Source organism: Chlamydotis macqueenii, chromosome 3 (genome assembly GCF_036417535.1).
Source record: "Chlamydotis macqueenii isolate bChlMac1 chromosome 3, bChlMac1.mat, whole genome shotgun sequence".
Classification (NCBI taxonomy): Eukaryota; Metazoa; Chordata; class Aves; order Otidiformes; family Otididae; genus Chlamydotis; species Chlamydotis macqueenii.
In genome coordinates, this window is record NC_141558.1 from 76356047 (window position 1) to 76373186 (window position 17140).

The 17140-nt window shown below is 44.1% G+C and overlaps 1 protein-coding gene across 1 annotated transcript in view; it reads left to right on the forward strand.

Annotated features, from left to right (window-relative positions):
• USH2A (usherin) overlaps positions 1–17140 on the forward strand; it is a 386243-nt gene that overhangs the window by 368170 nt on the left and 933 nt on the right. The window contains exons 64-71 of the mRNA XM_086744172.1: positions 6011–6220; positions 7282–7520; positions 8106–8323; positions 9811–9987; positions 10960–11043; positions 12733–12977; positions 14611–14682; positions 15187–15420. Coding sequence (XP_086600298.1) covers positions 6011–6220; positions 7282–7520; positions 8106–8323; positions 9811–9987; positions 10960–11043; positions 12733–12977; positions 14611–14682; positions 15187–15420 — 1479 coding nt within the window. The remainder of the gene's footprint in view (positions 1–6010; positions 6221–7281; positions 7521–8105; positions 8324–9810; positions 9988–10959; positions 11044–12732; positions 12978–14610; positions 14683–15186; positions 15421–17140) is intronic.

Here is a 17140-nt window from a genome sequence, read left to right on the forward strand (position 1 = left end):
TATTAGCATTTGAACAGTGACGATTAATAGCATTGTTAAGAGGCTCAAATTATCACAGTGCTAGAAGCCTAGACCTAAAATTATATGTTTATGGCCTCCCTAAGGATGCTAACTGAATGTTGAAGAGGGAAAAGTATGGGTCCGAAAACATACATTTGTTTACTACTTTTTTGTACCCCTGGTCATGAATGGACGCAATATTTTCTTTCCCTTGCCTTTGCTCTGTCCCCTGTAGATTACAACCACTTTTGAAACTTTCTACTTTGCTAATACCTGCCTGACACTGCAGTGCCCAGATGTGAATACATTATCCTAGTGCTGAATGCTAGACTTCATAGACAAGCTTTGTGCTCTGAGCTGTGCTGATGTTGCTTAAGTGACTCCAAAGTGCCCAGGCTGCACGCCGGTCAGTTCTGATGAGAAGAAAGACTTATGAAGGGTGTTGCAACTGATAGCAAGAGGGAGCTGCTCTGGGTTTCTCCAATTTTAACCAGCCAAGATTATAGTCTCTTCCGTTTTCTCGCAGACTGCTGTTCAAACACAAATAAAAATGTGGTGCTGTGTTTCTGAAACTTGGTGATGTCATATCTTATGTACCTCTAAAATGTCTTGCTATCTTGGTAAAGAATTACACTGTGAAAATTCTGCATTTATGCAAGCGTAAGGTTAGAAGTTGAACAAATCTGAGTCAAGAAATCCAAAGCAAAGCCTCAAAGCAGTGCTGTGTCTTTGCGACCTCCATTAAACAAGTCTAGAAAGAGGAGTGATACAAACCCTTCTCTGCTACCACGTTAGTGCCAGCATTGAAACCTTTTTGGAAAGATCAGCAGTCAGAGGTGTGTGCAGTCCATGGATGCCCTAAGGACTGACCCAAGTAGAACCCAACTCTTACACCCAGGAGTAAAGAATTATGTGCACATGTGAAAGGGGTGGCTTAGTCTGACCTTGTGGTTTCCCAGAACCTACAGCACTACCTAACTGCCCTACAGCTCTAATTAGTGTGCAAAGCCGAAGGTAGGTAGTGATTTACTAATGAGACTTTTTTTAAGGCACACAGCTATGTCCTGAGTCCCTGAGGAGCTGAATGCAAGCTGCTGCCACATAGAGAGCTGAGGTCTTGTCCCTCACAGGGGCAAGACGTTTACTGCAGTGTAAAGCAGTATGATGCACAGCGCCTGTAGGACATGGTGGGAGTCAGGCATCGCTGCTGGTAGGTAGTAAGTTGTTTGCCTCGCTCTCCTTTCTGCTGATTTCCTGCAAGCAGGAAAGGTGAGCAGCATCTGGCCCCACACAAAGCAGAGGTTCCTAGCTCTCCCTGGCCTGGGAAGTCAGCAGGAGCTCAAGAGTGCTGCCTTCAGACAGGCAAGCTACCACCAGCCAGCTTCACGCTTCAGCAGAAGTGAATGAGAATGAGACCTCTCCAGTAACGGAGAGTTTCTCACTCTCCATCGACTCTTGTTGCCCTAGATTCCCTTTTGCAGGAGTGGAGAGGATTCCTACTTGGGGACTTCCCAGTTGGTCCCTGTATTTGCAGCCGTAATATCTGACACATTGTTTGAGCCGGGTCTGAGATGTGAGTGTTGTGAGCTGGCAGGCATTAGCACAAGAACAACGTCCTCTGCCAAACTGCTGCTCAGTCAGCCATGGTTGTTGTTCTTCACGTAACCGGAGCTGTGTAATCAAGGAATTGCTTTTTTGTTTTGGGGAACTTTTGGCCATGCACTGTGTTTTCTGCCTTAATCTTGGACTATCTTTGTCCTTGGAGGAGGGTTAATTTGAGTGCTTTGTTTTGGCAGCTTCTTCACCTTCCCTTTTTCGTCATGGCGAGGCCATAGTCTTTGCCTGGTTTATCATTGCTTTTCTTCTTCTAGTGCCTTTCTTGTGTTGTAGCATTGGAGGATTTGTGGAAGCATATATCCAGCTGTTTCCCTCAGTTCCCATCAGTACCTCGTAATTGGAGTAAATACCTTCATATATGGTCTCAATTTGATGAAAGAAAAGCTTATTTTTTAGATTAAAACATAGCTTCCTTGTAGGGACCTGGGGTTTCAGGAGTCTTGCAGCAGATGAACCTGTGTGGTTCAGGGATGAAGTAATCTAATAGGCTTCTTCCACTGTCAGCATATACAATACTATGATTTTTTTTTTTTGCATCTATGGCTGAGGGCTGTTGTGATTTTGTTGCCCTTTATGGGAGCAGTTGTTACTCAGCTTTACTAAGCTTGAACAGACTGGGCTCACCATGGTAAGACTGTGGTCATCTCAGCACTTCCTTTACAGATCCTCATAGGTTTTACCTCTTCTTGCTGAGCCACTGAAGCTTGAGGTTGTCCTGTGATCATTTTGAGCGATGGCTGATCATCAGTTTCTTCCAGGAGCAGAGATCTGTGAAGGCTCATTTATGATGGAAAAAAAAACAAGCTTAGTTACCTGTAACTGGAATTCTTCATCCCTCCAAATGTACAATCTCCAGAGAGGTTTCCTCTCTCTCTCCCTGGCTCCACTTCAAAGTGCACTCTGGGCCAGGGGCCAGCACATTGATAAAGCATTTTTAAAAAGTCACCCTTGTAGCTGATCTCAGAGCCCTCTCCTGGCTTTTTGGGGACAGTGCAGCCATTAAGAGGAGCACATCTTTTGGCAGGGTGCTAAGCCATGCACCATGATGTCAGACTTAATGCTTTTGGAGGCACTATATTCAGCAAGTCAAATTATAAGAAACATGCCATTCAATACATCCCTGAGATGTGATTGCTTTTTGTTTGCCCCCCGTGCCTGGGGCTCAATTATAATCTTCTTACCCTGTAAGCAGCAGGTAACACCACCACCTATTAAGCTCTTTACATTTCTGTATGAATGCAGTTAAATATTTTTTGGTGCTGATTATACCACGATTTAGAAATAATTTTTGTGAGCCCAAAAAGCTTTTTACAGAAGTCCAGACTGTGAAATTTCAGTGTAATCAGGCTAGCCAGGCAACAGCTTTTGTCCATGACCATTTTGTGGTGACTTTTTGAGGAGCCATGACCAAACTGCTGATTTAACAGGCACTCCTCATTGTGACTTCTGTTGCCGTGCTGGCCCATTTCTTCATGCAAAGAAGTGGCTAAACATCAGCATTGCCATCTGCAGTCAGTTCTGGGCACTTACTTCTCCGAGTCTCCAAATACTGACCAGAATTTACATGGATAGCGATTCTCAAAGGGAAATATTTTTTTATACTCCTTCATCCTTTTACAGATGGTTGAGCAGAAACAGAGGGAGTTAAAGGAATCCAGCTTAGGTCAGTGTAAATCCAGAATTTAGATCCTTAGAAGCCCTGTTCAGCTGTCACAACTGTCTCAGATGCTGGCATCAGAGAGTTTCACAGACGTGTAGAGGTTTTCTGCTGGAAACACGTCTTGGCAGGACTGAGTAGCTGGTGTCTGTCTAGAGGGCACACTTAGAGCATGCCTGTCCATCAGGCCCACACATATGCGGCTGTGACTTCAGCCTTTTTTCAAGAGGAACAGGCATGTGGTGCCAGGGAAAGGGACCACAACCTCAGTTTCCCACCCCTCACCTCCCTGGGGAAGGGCTGGGTAGTTCTGCCTGCTCCCACTTGCTTGCGCTCTGCCCAGTCAACCTTGATTTCACCGTGTTCATGCACAGTGAAACAGTCTCGAAGGGAGCACTGGGAGCTCCCCAAGTACAAAGACGAGTCATCCGCTTGGGCATTCCCACTCTGGAGGGGGCAGGCTTGACTCCCTCCACTGGGGAGTGTGATTTAACCTAAATTACCTGCCTCCTGGAGGAGTGCTTTAACCACTTAGCTGTCACGTGAAAGGGGATTGAGCATCCCCTTTTCCCTTGTCCTAAGGCAGTGTTTTGAAAGAAAGAGCCCTTGTTTGTCTGAAGTAAGGTTTTTTTTTTGTCTGAAAGACGAGTCATAGGCACCTATGACAGGAGAGGGATCGATAGAGAAAAGCGTCTCCATCCAGCTCTCAGTGAGGCATGTGCATCCCAGGTGAGCTGAGTCCCTCTCTCCTCTGAATTTCCTAAGGGGTCCCATTCTGAAGCTGAATTCCTGTGCTACACAGGAAGCCTCTGTTCCTAACTCATCACCTTCAGTTTTGCTGTGAGCAGTTTGCTCAGCAGGTCAGGTCCGACACTGTTACGCTCTGTGCTCATTAAGGCCACAGCCTGGATATAACTGGAGTGTTTGAACTCAGGTCAGCACTGAGTCGATGCCAGTGGCACACTCAGAGCTGCTCTTTCCATATGGGGCTTATTCTCTCCACAAAGAAATACACCCCCTGAGATGAATGACTTTGGGCGAATCTTTGTAGCAGCTGGGACTGAGCTGAGATAGAGGGTTTGAACTACTGCAGTAAAGCGAACAGAGTTTGACTTTATGAAAAGTTCACAATAGAGATATATTACTGATTTCACTGAAAGTGAAAGTGCTTTGGCTGACCTTTTTATCATGGGCCATCATCTGTACTAGGGTAGTGTTTCACTGGATGGTGCTATATGTTACTAATGGAATCAGGCAGGAACTTCGGATTTGTAATTGGCAGAACCACAGTCTTCAAAGCTGCTGTGATGGTTTTTGGCTTTTTTCCTTCCCCAGGTCCCTTGTCAAGTGTCCTGTGGTCTTGCAACTTAATATTGCAAGTTGGAAGGACTCCAGGGTCAGTTTTGAGGACCTCTTATTTCTAAACCTCCTCTTTTTTTAAGGCAGTCCCACCACCCACTTCCCCAGGACTTCTGCCCAGTGTAGATCGCATAAGAACATGTTTTACTATAGTTAGAACCGCTCAACACGAAAGCTTACTAAGGAATACTTGCACTAAAAAAATCACTCAGACAGTCCTCTTGTATTGCCATTTAGATCTATCATTCTGATTGATCACTACGTGGTTGGCTAATATTGAGCCTAATTTAACCCTATACGCTCACGCATCCATCTATTCTGTCTATTGCACCTGACATTCTACAAATTACTTACTCATGCAAATGATGACCTAAGGCAACCTTTTATGATATTCGTGTTTAATTATACAAATGGTTTTTGATAAATAAGATTATATATCCTTCCATATGTTTATTCACTCCTTGATGAAAGCAAAATTTAATTTTCATGCAGATTTGTTGGAGAGTGTGTTTAATAAGTGCTGAGTTTTATATAGTCTGCAGATCACTATGGTTTTGGGAAGCTGACAAAATCAGTAGGCATAGTTCATAGAGACATGTGGTTTTTAATCAGGCTTAATTCAAGCTGCTGGATTTTGAAATCTTGGAATTGAAGCCATTGCCTTTGTGCTCATGCAATAAAGCAAACGTTGTGGTGAAAATAAATGAGAGATGCTGAATTAACTACACTTTCAATGGGTTTTATTTATATTATGGGTTACTGAAAATGTTGCCAAATGATTGATACATTAATATTTTTAAGAGAGGAATGTGCCTATAAAAGTTCCTGGTTTTAAAGATTAACTAGAGTTTGGCTTGTGCAATTCAGTCAAGGTGGACGTAACTTAAGTGTCACACAGTGCCAGGCTGAATTCACTGAGTCTGCTTGCATGCATGAAGCAAATGTTCAGGAGGGAGAAATTGTCAGAACAATAAATACTGGGTATCAGTATTGTTGTTTGGATATCTTTGGAAACATTAGCACTGATGATTACGGCTTCTGAAAGAGTGCTCTTTGCACAGTATGACACAGACATTTGGTGGCAATTCAGAGTTTGGAGAGCAGGTATGAAGAAGACACACAGACATGCACTGCCTGAGGCATGAATTCTGCTTCTTTTCCCTAAATGTAGCACTGGGAAATAGTTCATTCTTTCTGATAGAAAGTCACTGGATCAACACAGGTGTTGCATGGCAGTCAAGGGATATTTTGCATGGGTGCCATTGCACTGCATTTTTCTCAGTGTCAGTACAGCTGCAGCAGCATCCTTGGCCAACTGTGGATGTTTTGTAGGCTTGAATCCTCCACTGACAGTTTCTCTGTTTTTCTGTGCCAAAGGTGTGGTCGGTAAACTCAGCAGGCCGGACACCAAGTGGCTGGTCCCGCTGCCGGACGGGCCCTGCCCCCCCTGAGGGCCTGGGAGCTCCCCTCTTCAACACAGTGGCATCCACAGTGGCTGTGGTGAACATCAGCCCCCCTCTCAAGCCAAATGGGGTGGTTAGTATCTACAGACTGTTTTCCAATGATACCAGAGGGACTGATGTGGTGGTAAGTATTGTGCTAGGGACACCTTCCCAGGTCATCAGTCCTTTCAGTGAACTTAAGTTGCCTACAGGTTGCACATTATGCATTTATTCCTTCCAGTGCAATTGGCTGTGGCCATATCTATTTCAGCCAGCTCATCTTGTTGGTGCCCTCCGTTTCAAACCCCTCACGCCCACTCTGCCACTGGCTCATCTCTGGCTCTGGCATCAAGAAGCATCAAGTGCTTTTCTTTGCTTACTTGACTCTTCCCTTCCTATTTTTTTGCAGCACTCTTCTAAGTCACATGCTGCCAAATGGGAGCAGATGTTGTCCCTTATCGGTGTTCTTTGGCTTAAAAAGATATACCTGCAAATTAATGCAGCAATGAGGTGAAGTGGCAGTTCCTGCAAGTAGTTCCAGAACAAGGGCGCCATTTGTTTTGCCAGAACTGCCAGGTTTCACTTGCTCAGCGTAGGAGAGTTTCCTAACAGGCTCACCCAGCAACATGGCTATTTGAATGCAGAGCAGCATCATGTTGGCTCTCTACTTAGGGTATCTACCTCATCTTTGATACCTACCAAAGAGCACATTCTCCTGTCTGTGCATAAACTGACTCAGCAGACACATTCGTATCACTCTGCCCAGTGTTGTCTTCTGCATCCGTGTTGAGGAAGCTTGTGAGATACACATGAATATTTGCTAGCACACTTATCATGCAGTTATTTTCCACATTAATTTCTTTCTGCTTCAGTACCACTTATCACTGAGTTTATCTTTAAAGGTTTTCTGTTTCTATGTTCCTGAGAATGACATTTGCAAGTTGACATACAGTGTTCACAGCTTAACTCAAGATGTCTGTGAGGCCACTGACAGCATGGTCTTTTCCTTTGAACAGTGCTTTTAACTTCGTAATGGGAGGAAAATGAGTGCAGAGTTCCCAATACACAACAGCTGCATTAATGTCGGACTTAAAGGACATGCAGAACCTTGTGCCCATCTTCTTCTGGAGTTAACTCACCTCTGTAATTCTTATTTAGTACTTGTAGTGCTTGAAGCTGTGACAAGTTCCCTCTTAATTTTTATAGCTTTCAGAAGGGACTGCCATGCAGCAGACAATACACGGGCTAAAGCCTTTTACCACGTACTCCATTGGCGTGGAGGCCTGCACCTGTTTCAACTGCTGCAGCAAAGGACCCATGGCCCAAATCACCACGCAGCCAGCTCCACCCTCAGAGCAGCCCCCACCGCAGATCCGCACTGTGACCTCCAGGAACGCGTCTTTCCAGTGGAGTGCCCCTCAGTCACCCAACGGCATTGTCACCAGGTAGGAGCTGCCACCCATCCAAATCTGCCCACCTCAGCTAAAGGGTGACAGAACAATTTTTCTGGACAATCGCAGGGCTGAGAGCACTGGACAGTTGTGATAGCCACTCTCCTCCTTCCCAGCATTGGTGGTGATATCCCATGTGGTCTAAATGCCAGCACCGGGAGGTGTTTACAGGCAACAATTGCTTTTCTCCTAAGTAGGATTTTTGAGGGGATAAGGTGGAATAGATGAGTTGTTTTGAGTGGAAGTAATTTTCTGACAGCTGTGGTTGTGCAGCCAAAAAGTTGTGAAACCAACTGGCAGCGAAGAGGCAGCTGTATCTTGTAGCTACTAAGGCAAATCCTGATTTGCAGAAGTGAGCAGCAAGGTAACAGGTATCAACAGTTTCACTGTGAGTGTGACTGACAACCACAATTGCTCATAGGCATCTTACAGCTGGGGCCAAAATCTCAAAGAGAAAAACTGGGATCAGGTCCATGCTCTGCTCTGGCAGCCAGACCTACAGCAATTAGGATGAAATGTATGGTTGGCTGTTATGCTATTAAGGCTCTCAATTAATCAAACTCTCAACTTTCTTCTCAGCTATGAGCTCCATGTGTATATGGCTTGTCCCCTGAACCTACAGCCAGCAGTGAAGGCTTGCAGTCCTGGCCCAACTGAGGTGAAGTACACAGGAAAAGGCCAGAGTGCCAACGTGTCCAACCTGGAGCCTTACACGACCTACAACCTGCGAGTTGTGTCTTACAACTCTGTTGGCAGCAGCGCCTCAGAATGGATTGGTTTCACTACAGAAAAGGAACGTGAGTATGAGAAATGGTTCCCTGATCAGCAACGGCCTCTTCTGATGCATTGGCCTGCATAGCACCGAATGATTTCTCCACCTCTGAGAAAGAATATGTGCCCAGAAACCTGCTCTTCTGGTCACTGTGCCTCTGCTGCTCATTCATTGAAATTCTGCTCTGGGGCTTGACTGCTCATTCCTTCAAAAATATTTCTTTGCTCGTCATCTGATATCATATCCTCTGTCTTGGGAGCGTGGAAACTTTTTATTATACTGAGAATGGGCAGCAAAGCTGCAGAACATAAAGTGTTCGAGTATTGCCAGAAGGGTGATGTGTAGTAATAAATACATTGCCATAAATAATCCCTGGGGAAAGTGGAGATTTTGAAAGAGACCTGGTGATTCTTCTCAGGAGCAATCTTACCTGCCAGGGCTTATGAGAGTTTTCCTTGGATGTAATCGGAATGATTGGATCCTTGTTGACAATGAAGTAAGCATTCGTTGCTACCTAACCACCAAAGGCAGTACCTTAAGGCCATGTGGTTGTCTGCAAGGAAATTGAACATGCAGGACCTGTGCCTACAGTCAGAATAGATTTTGCCATCAAAAGTGAATTTGTAGTAGTCTAACATCAGCTTTTATTAAAAAGATCTATAGTGCTGTAGCCAGAGTCGTTCCATAACAGATGAGATGGGCATTTCACCTCAGCCTGCCAGGTCAGGGCAAAGAGGATCTTCACTCTTTATCATATAATCTCATGTCTTCGCACCAGATCTCCTGAGTCACTCTGAATGTCTTCTTCCTCTTGCCTGGAAGGTTTGCTTTAGAGACAGTGGGCAATTAGCAGGAAAGTGCAGCTGGACAAGCAGCTTTCTTATGAACAAACCAGCATATACTGGCCACATGGCTTAATGGCAAAGCCACAAGAAAGGACCACCTCAAAGTTAAATTAAATCTTTTGTTATCAAGCTGTTTAGCTCAGATGATGAACTCTTCTTTCCTGAAGTGAGTTCTGGGTTTCTTTCCTCTCTGCCTGCCATCTGGTCTTGCTTTTCTGAAACCCTATGTTTCCATGTATGTACATATTTTAAAAGATGATCTTGGGCAGTTTCCTGGGATTTGCAACAGACTTCTCTCCTTAGCAGTTCAGTTCCCACAGCCTAGCATGCTGCAGCTGAACTTGCACAACCTCCTGTATATCCCTGTCCCCCACCTTAAGCTGGAATTTAATTTCTACAGTTTTAGTGTCTGTACCACATAGAGGTAAAGAAAGGGAGTTCTAGGTCTTTAGTTTAAAGATACGATATTTCTCCTTTCTCAATGTAGAGGCTGGCATGCTACAGCAGCTTTCTCTTTTCTCCTTGTATCTTCCCTACTCAAAGACATGCATATGAGAGAGGGAGTGCATGTGACAGAGAGCCTGTATCACGCACCATCTCTTTCTCTGCACTGTATAAGTCAGTCATGCCTGTTGACTAGAAATAAGCTTTTTTCCTTCTTTTGCAGCACCTCGGTATACGGCTCCATTCTCTGTTGTCAGCAATTTATCTACCATCCACATAGACTGGAGTCGCACGTTTATACTGAACGGCCGCCTGAAGGAGTACGCGTTAACTGAGAGCGGGCAACGCATCTACAGTGGCTTTGACACTGAGCTGTATTTACCAAGGACATCTGACAAAAGTCAGTTGCAATTTCCTATAGTTTTGTGTCTGTGAAAGACTCTTGAGCTAAATTAGCTTGTGATGGCTTTTCTTAAATTTTGCACACAATAATACTAAGAGCACAGGAGCGTACTACAGATGCACTGAAGTGTATCTAAACAAATGCTTGAAACAAAAATCCTTGGAGCTAAGCTTCCTCTTAAACATTTTACCTGGCTGGATGAGACTACTCTGGCTCCTTGTGAGGGTCAAGCTTTCCCAAATCCTGGAGCTGTGTTGCAGTTCCACCCTTCAGGACTACACTCTGGGAAATTCATGGAAATGATCAGCTTCAGAAAAGACTGGAGCCTGAATTTGTCTTTAAACAAAATGGAATCAGTAGCTCTTGGAATCAGCCATGTTTTTAAATTTAGTTTCTCTTTCAGAAACTTGCAGTCTTTAAAATAAAGGGAAACTGTTAACGAGGGGGTGGGTAAGAAAAAAAAAAGGAAACAAAACAAGAAAAAATGTTTTCTGGTTTTAAGTTGTTGGGCTTTTTGCATTTTAAATTATTTTTGTCATTTAGTTTTTACTTTCCTGCAATGGTGCTAATACATACTTTTTTGACTCAAACATTCTTAACATGTTTTTATCAGCCATGAAAGGAGTATGAGGGTTTTAGAACAAAATTATGAATAAATTGAAAGCTGACAGCTACATGTCATTGGAAGAGGGAGGATTGGGTGGTAAAAGGGGAACATCATTTGTAGCAACATCCTAGTGGTCACCACCTATGATCTGCCATGGTTCGTAGTTTAGAAGTTAAATACCCATGTGTAAGGGATTATGAGGTTCTGATCTGGGACTCAGGTGGGTTACGATGGGTTATGTGGTATGCTTGCCTTGGCTTTTCTCAGGCCTGGCCATCTCTGCTGGTGGATCATGGTGACAGAGCAGTACCTACAGAATTTGATTTCTCCTGCTAACAGTATTTTCTAACCTTTTTGCTCAGCCTTTTTCTTCCAAGTGACCTGTATTACCGATGAAGGGAGTGCCATGACACCAGTCATCAAGTACAGCGCTGGAGATGGAGTTGGTAAATATGTGAAGAAATTACCTAGCACCTATTGATCTTATGTGTTTGTGGTAGAAATTTGATATGTCATGCATGCCAGACAGGATGGCATCTCATCGCAGGATCAGGGGATTCCTTAGTGTCTTTAGGGTATGAAGTATGTAGGTAATGTGCCTTTGTTGCCATGGATGGCTTTGTGTTCATTTACATCATGATCAGCCTCAGATCCTCTCTCCAGATGTGAAATAGTTTTTTCTTTTATTTTTATACAAATATTTTGCTCCAAAATGTAGTGCGCTTTTTTTTCCCCCTGCAGAGAATCTACTCTTTTCCAGATTTTATTTCCAAATTCAGATTATTTTGAATTTTAATCCTATCCTCCCATGTTCCTTCTCAGTTTGACAATGAAAATACATATCCTCTCTCCTCCCTGCACCCCACCCACCCCAGCAAGGGCCACTCATCTGCTCCTTTCATATGACCAGCCAGCCAGTCTCTGCAGTTTCGCCTGGGATATGTTCCCCTAACCAGAATGTCATTCAAGATGCTGTTAGGACGTGGTTTATAACACCTGCTGTTTCCCTTCTGCCCACAAGGCCTTTGCCTGTTTTGTGGAAGCAAGAGTTAGGTGTGATAAAATCCCAGTCAGTTGTTGTCCATTGAGTAGTAGATGCCTAGTAGTAAAATGTTTCAGGATTTTATCTCCTTAGTTTTTTTCTAGGAAGCAAAGCTAAGCTAAAACCATTTCTACCTGACATATTGGTTTCAATTAATTTATTTACTTTTTGAGTTGCTTCTTGTTCAACTTCTTAAAATAGATGGGCCTTGTCTTTGCAATTACTATTTATCCTGCATTTCCCTTATATCCATTTTCATGGTCTCACTCCATCCTCCTGCAGAATTTCAGGCAAGGCTGCTGTAAAAGCATTACAAAATGTTCCCAGTTACTCTACATCCATCACCTTCCACAGTCTGCTCCTTTTATTCTTTTGATTGCTGCTTGTACACAGTGTACTGCAAACTCAATCAGCACCGCAGGCAACTTGCAGCGGAGGCTTGCAAGCGAAGGTGATGGAAATTCCTTAGCAAAGAGTCTGGATTCACATGCAGGACTGCAAATAACCAGCAAATCCTGTTGCTGCGATTTCTTACACTTCTGTTGTGTATGAGCAAAGCCAACCAAATGGCTGGGTTTTTTTTCTAACAGGTGGGGGAAGGAGGAATAAGATGTTGCATGTTGTTTGCTTTTGTATTAATTTATCACTCATTTTGGTTCAGTCTTCCTCCCTCTCTCTTTTAACTGCGCAGGCCTGTCACTACACAGTGCTGGAGAGAATGTCCTCTGTCTGTACTGCTCGGAAATTACTGTAGTCATTTCCAGTCTTCAAGGTTACTTGGAGAACCCTTTTTTTCTCGCATTCCACCTCCACCGCCTCCTTTCTCAAGAGCTGCTGATGCAGTGGTGATTTCCAGCCTGAGCAGCAATGCCAGAACTTTAAGCAGGGTCTCTTGAGGGTAGTAAGCTTTTTATTATAGCCTGCTAGCATATTGAACCATTATGCCACCTTGAACATAAGTGCAAATAAGCACATGACGACAAAATTACCTAAATTTCTGTCTAATTTATTAGCGAGGAAAGGGCTATCGTACTGTTAAACACTTTCTGAAATAACATTCCATTTCTCCCCTAATCCCTCTTGATTTTTACAGGTCTGATCTTGACAACACCTGGAGAGAAGGACAAAGCAGAGTCCAAACGTGCAAAATTCTACAACGAGTTGTGGTTTGCAGTGCTGATGGTAGTTCTAGGTTTGATCCTCTTGGCTCTTCTTCTCTCCTTAATTCTTCAAAGGAAAGTCCACAAGCAACCCTATGCACGAGACAGACCTCCTTTAGTTCCTCTCCAGAAAAGAACCTCACCAATGAGTGTGTATTCATCAGGTGAAACCCATCCGGTACGTTTGGTAAAGTGCAATGTTGTGTATCCATCGTGTTATACATTTATCTGCGCCCCCAAACACATACACAGTTTTTCTTCCTTCTTCCACCATTTTGTTGCACTCCTTGATTACCAGACGAAGGCTGTTCAGTGTAGGAAAAGGGCTATCTGGTGTACCTATGTGGGCACAGAGAGCCAGGCTACAGGTGCTTAGTCCAAAAAGACCCCTATGGCGCACCTGGTCTGCAGGCTCTGAAATAAGTCTGATGCCTAAGGTAAACTTTGGATCTGGAGTCACAGAAAATGCAAAGCCACTGATGTCACCTGGTGTCAGCTGACATCTGCAATAGAGCTGGAAGGGCCTCGGCAAGCTGTGAGAAGGTAGATGATAAAATGTGCTTTTCAGAGGAACCTTTCTTGTGTTCCCAACTATCTGTTGTGGAAGGCTAGCCAGGATCAATCTGACAGTCTTTGTCACGTATCCATGAAATGTCCCTGCAAAAAGCAGGACTTAAGGAGAGGCTCTGTTTCTTTACAGCCTCCACCCACCACCCAGCTGGACTGCTTCAGAACAAGCTGCATGCCAGGAAGGTTTGGGGGGAAGTGAGCACAACCAGGGAAAAGCTAGGGACCTTCACAAAAATGTGTGTGTGCATCTGTGCACACAGAGCCACAGTGGGACCGCCAGAGTGGTGAGAGGAGGACTGCTGGGGAGTGATAAAAAGGAAGGCTTTGTATCATTTTTACTATCATAAGTTATAATTCTGTAAAAAAAAAAAAAGGATAACGTGTTCCACTATGTAGCAGAGTAGTAGTGCTATCCTACCCTTTGAGAAAAAGCCAGACAAAAGGAATATGGTAATTATTATGAGACCGATAATGGAAGCAGCAGTGCCTTCCGTTTCTGTGCTTCTTCCCAGGCACAGGCTGTGAGATGATTCTTCTTGTCACTTCTCAGCTTCTTTTTCCTGTGAGCACCATCAAGCAGGATAGTGACTCCTGCATCCTTCACGCATTCTGTTCCTTCTTGTCTTGGTGCCAAGACAAGACACTGCATCTGTGCCTCAACGAAGGAGCTCTTGGAAACAATGGGATTTCCAGTGTGCCCCTTCTCCTGGCAAAGGCTAAGAGCATAAGAAACTTCTTTTTTTTGATCTCATGGTTTTGATTCCTTTTCCTCTACAGTCTGTTGTGTCGTGTTGTTCCTCTTGACTTTAAAATGTCTTTGCTGTTGGCATGCCTGCACAATTTCTTTCCATGTTCCTGCCCCTTCTTTTTTTTTTTTCTTTTTTTTTTTTTTTCCAGAAGCTCATGGACTTAATAGAAAGGAAGATTCTACAGTGCATCTGTTGAAGGACTGAGAAGTTAGGATAAAGCTACGATGAAATTTCAAAATTGCTTGTGTTTTACAATTGTTAGTGAGGTCATGTGGCACGCAATGCTGGCTGCCCACGCCACACTTTATGACCATTTAAAAGTTAAACAGTGCCTCGTGCCTCATCTTTGCCAGTTCCCCACTCCCTCACATCCTGCTACATTGCTCCCCTTCACAGAGCTGCAGCTAATTCACACCCTCTGTAAAGAACAGACTGTACCTGCACTGCACCTTGCCCTGCTGTAATGCTTTTCCTCCCTCTCTTTAATCTCAGTTTGAGACCATTGCTGACACGTCCGATTCATCAAGCAGTGTCACTCTCAAAAGTTACACAATGCACTTTGAGGTAGAGTTGCTAGCTTGCAGAGCTGCACGATGTGTGATGTGCCAGATGACCCACAGAGCATGCACGAAGGCGTCTTACATTGCATGGTTCTCCTGGTAGATGAATGTCTTTTCTCTGGTCATGATAACTGAAAAAAAAGGAAGTCTGCTCCTGTTCCCTTGCTGTGCAAGTCTGGGCTATCATTCTGGTACTCAAAAATCTTTGGACCTATGCCTGTTGGCTACTTTAACAAAAATAAGGAAAAAGGAAAAAAAATAATTGAGGAAAGTCTTGTTTTACAGAGTTGTGGGTGTTTTGTCTTGGTTTTTTTTTTCCTTTTTAATAATATGATTGTCCTACAGTGGGGAAAGGTCCATTTTTCTTTTCTTCTGTTTATAACTGCGCATGATTTTTGCAGCATGCATTTCTCTGTTTTCTTCCACCTCTGCTTTGGTTTTGTGCAGATAAAGTGTTTGAGGCCATGCCCTTTATTTTTTTATTTATTAGTTTGTGTCTTCCTCGTAGGGGCTGTCAGATACGAAAATTCCAGGAGCTGGTTCTCCCACAAGCAACCGCAGTGTCCATATTGCATCTGGGGCAAGGAGACTAAGTCAGAGCCAGCTAAGCCGCACATATTCCCAAGCCTCTCTTCATCGTAGTGTCAGCCAGCTGCTCGACCTCTATGACAAAAAGTCTTTTGTTGAAGATCCACCTTGGGATGCCATTATTCGCAATCATCGCACTACTGGTCGTGGCTTGGTAAGGACTGCTGTTCCTCTGTGATGCTGTTGTGTGTCAGCTGCTTGTGATTTGTCTGCTGTGGTGTTAGAATCATAAAAAGGTCTAAATATCAAAAGCTGATGGAGCTTCAGCCAAAAGATGTAGAAGGATGTGGCCAGAGATTAGATCCTCAAAAATCCTTCCTGCCTACTTCTCTCTTCTGGACCCACAGGTGATCACACAGTGCTCTTACAGGACGCGAGGGGTCCACTTGTATCTGTCTGTAGTTTCCATTGAACCAATAACTCCATGGTCTACCAAGGATATGCACTTTGAAGAACTCCCTTCTATTTGGTCAACTCATAGGCTTTTCTCTCCATGCGTTTCAGCAAATGTACATGTGAGGAGGAATGTTTTGACATCCTTCACAATTCAGTGCTAGAAGCAGTAGCAGAATAGTGACTCCTGTTCAATTGCCGATGAGACCTGCTCTCTGTCCTCTGCCCAGTCATTATGCAGAGGTCATGTGAATGCTCAGATCTTCTGGCATTTGTGATAAAAATGACTTCAAACTCCACCCACGTGGGACTAGGAGGAGCTTGAGGGGGCTGGCAGAGTATCATCTCTCTTTTAACATAGTAGAAGACAGGAATGGTTAGTGTCATCAACATGGACCTGAACACACAGATATAAGAAGTTATGATTCTCAAGCCAACAACAGTGGCTCCTTCCCTTCCTCTTTGTCACCAGGAAACAGGCTTTTTAACTTCCACCCCACTTGCTTCCACCATTCCCTGAGAAAATGTGCAGGAAGGAGTTTGGGGGCAAGCAAGACGTGTTTGCTCCCCAAAAAAGCTGACTAATAAGGTTTGTAAAAGGCGGAGAGGTGGGGATGAAGGGTATGTGAAGTAGCAACAAAGTTAGATGGTGCAGTTATTGTGTGGATCTTGTCCACAATGCAAAGTGAACTGGAGAAGGATGGTCTGGCACATAAATCCAGGCACCTTGCTTGGGCTTCCACCTGCAGTACACCTAACAGCTAAAAGGGCTGGAACATGTAGGCATGCCACAGTGTGGGGGTGTTGATAACATTGCTCCCAGACCTGTTTAGGCCATAACAGCAGAACCAAGGAAGCTGATAAGGCTTAAGTAAGAAGAGAGTGATACTGGGCTCTAGGCAAAACCGCTGTAGGTACAAGTTAACCTTCCAGCCTGCGCTCTGCAGATCGTGGACTTCCCGAGTCAGGCGTATTGTGACTCCGCCTTGAGTCATTTTTCTCAGAGCTGTCACATCCTCCTGATTTAATTCCTTGGGGACTAACAAACAGCCCACCCAGGGTGTACCTCTATATGAGCTCATTAGCCAAAGAACAGCTTCCTGATGCTAAGAGGGGAAGCTCTTGCTCCATCTGCTTATCTTGTGCTAACACATTGATTTGGTTCAGCTTTCACCCCCCCTCCTCCCATGTACATGCTGGATGTTGGTATGTTAGAACTGGTTTACAGAATAGTCCAGTGAGTTTCATAAGTGGTAGGAAGCAGAACAAAAACTTTCTCTCACTTTTGGTGGCAAAAAACCCTGACAGCATGACCTCAGCTGCTTTTTAAAAATCAGTGGCTATATATACAAAGCCGTGCTCTTCTGCCCACCTTCTGTTCATTGCTTTACATTTCTCTGAACCTAACTGTCTCTGCTCCTTTGTTGCTCAGTTGCTCTCTTGCAAACAAACCTCCTGCAATGCTTTTCACTCAGTTCTTC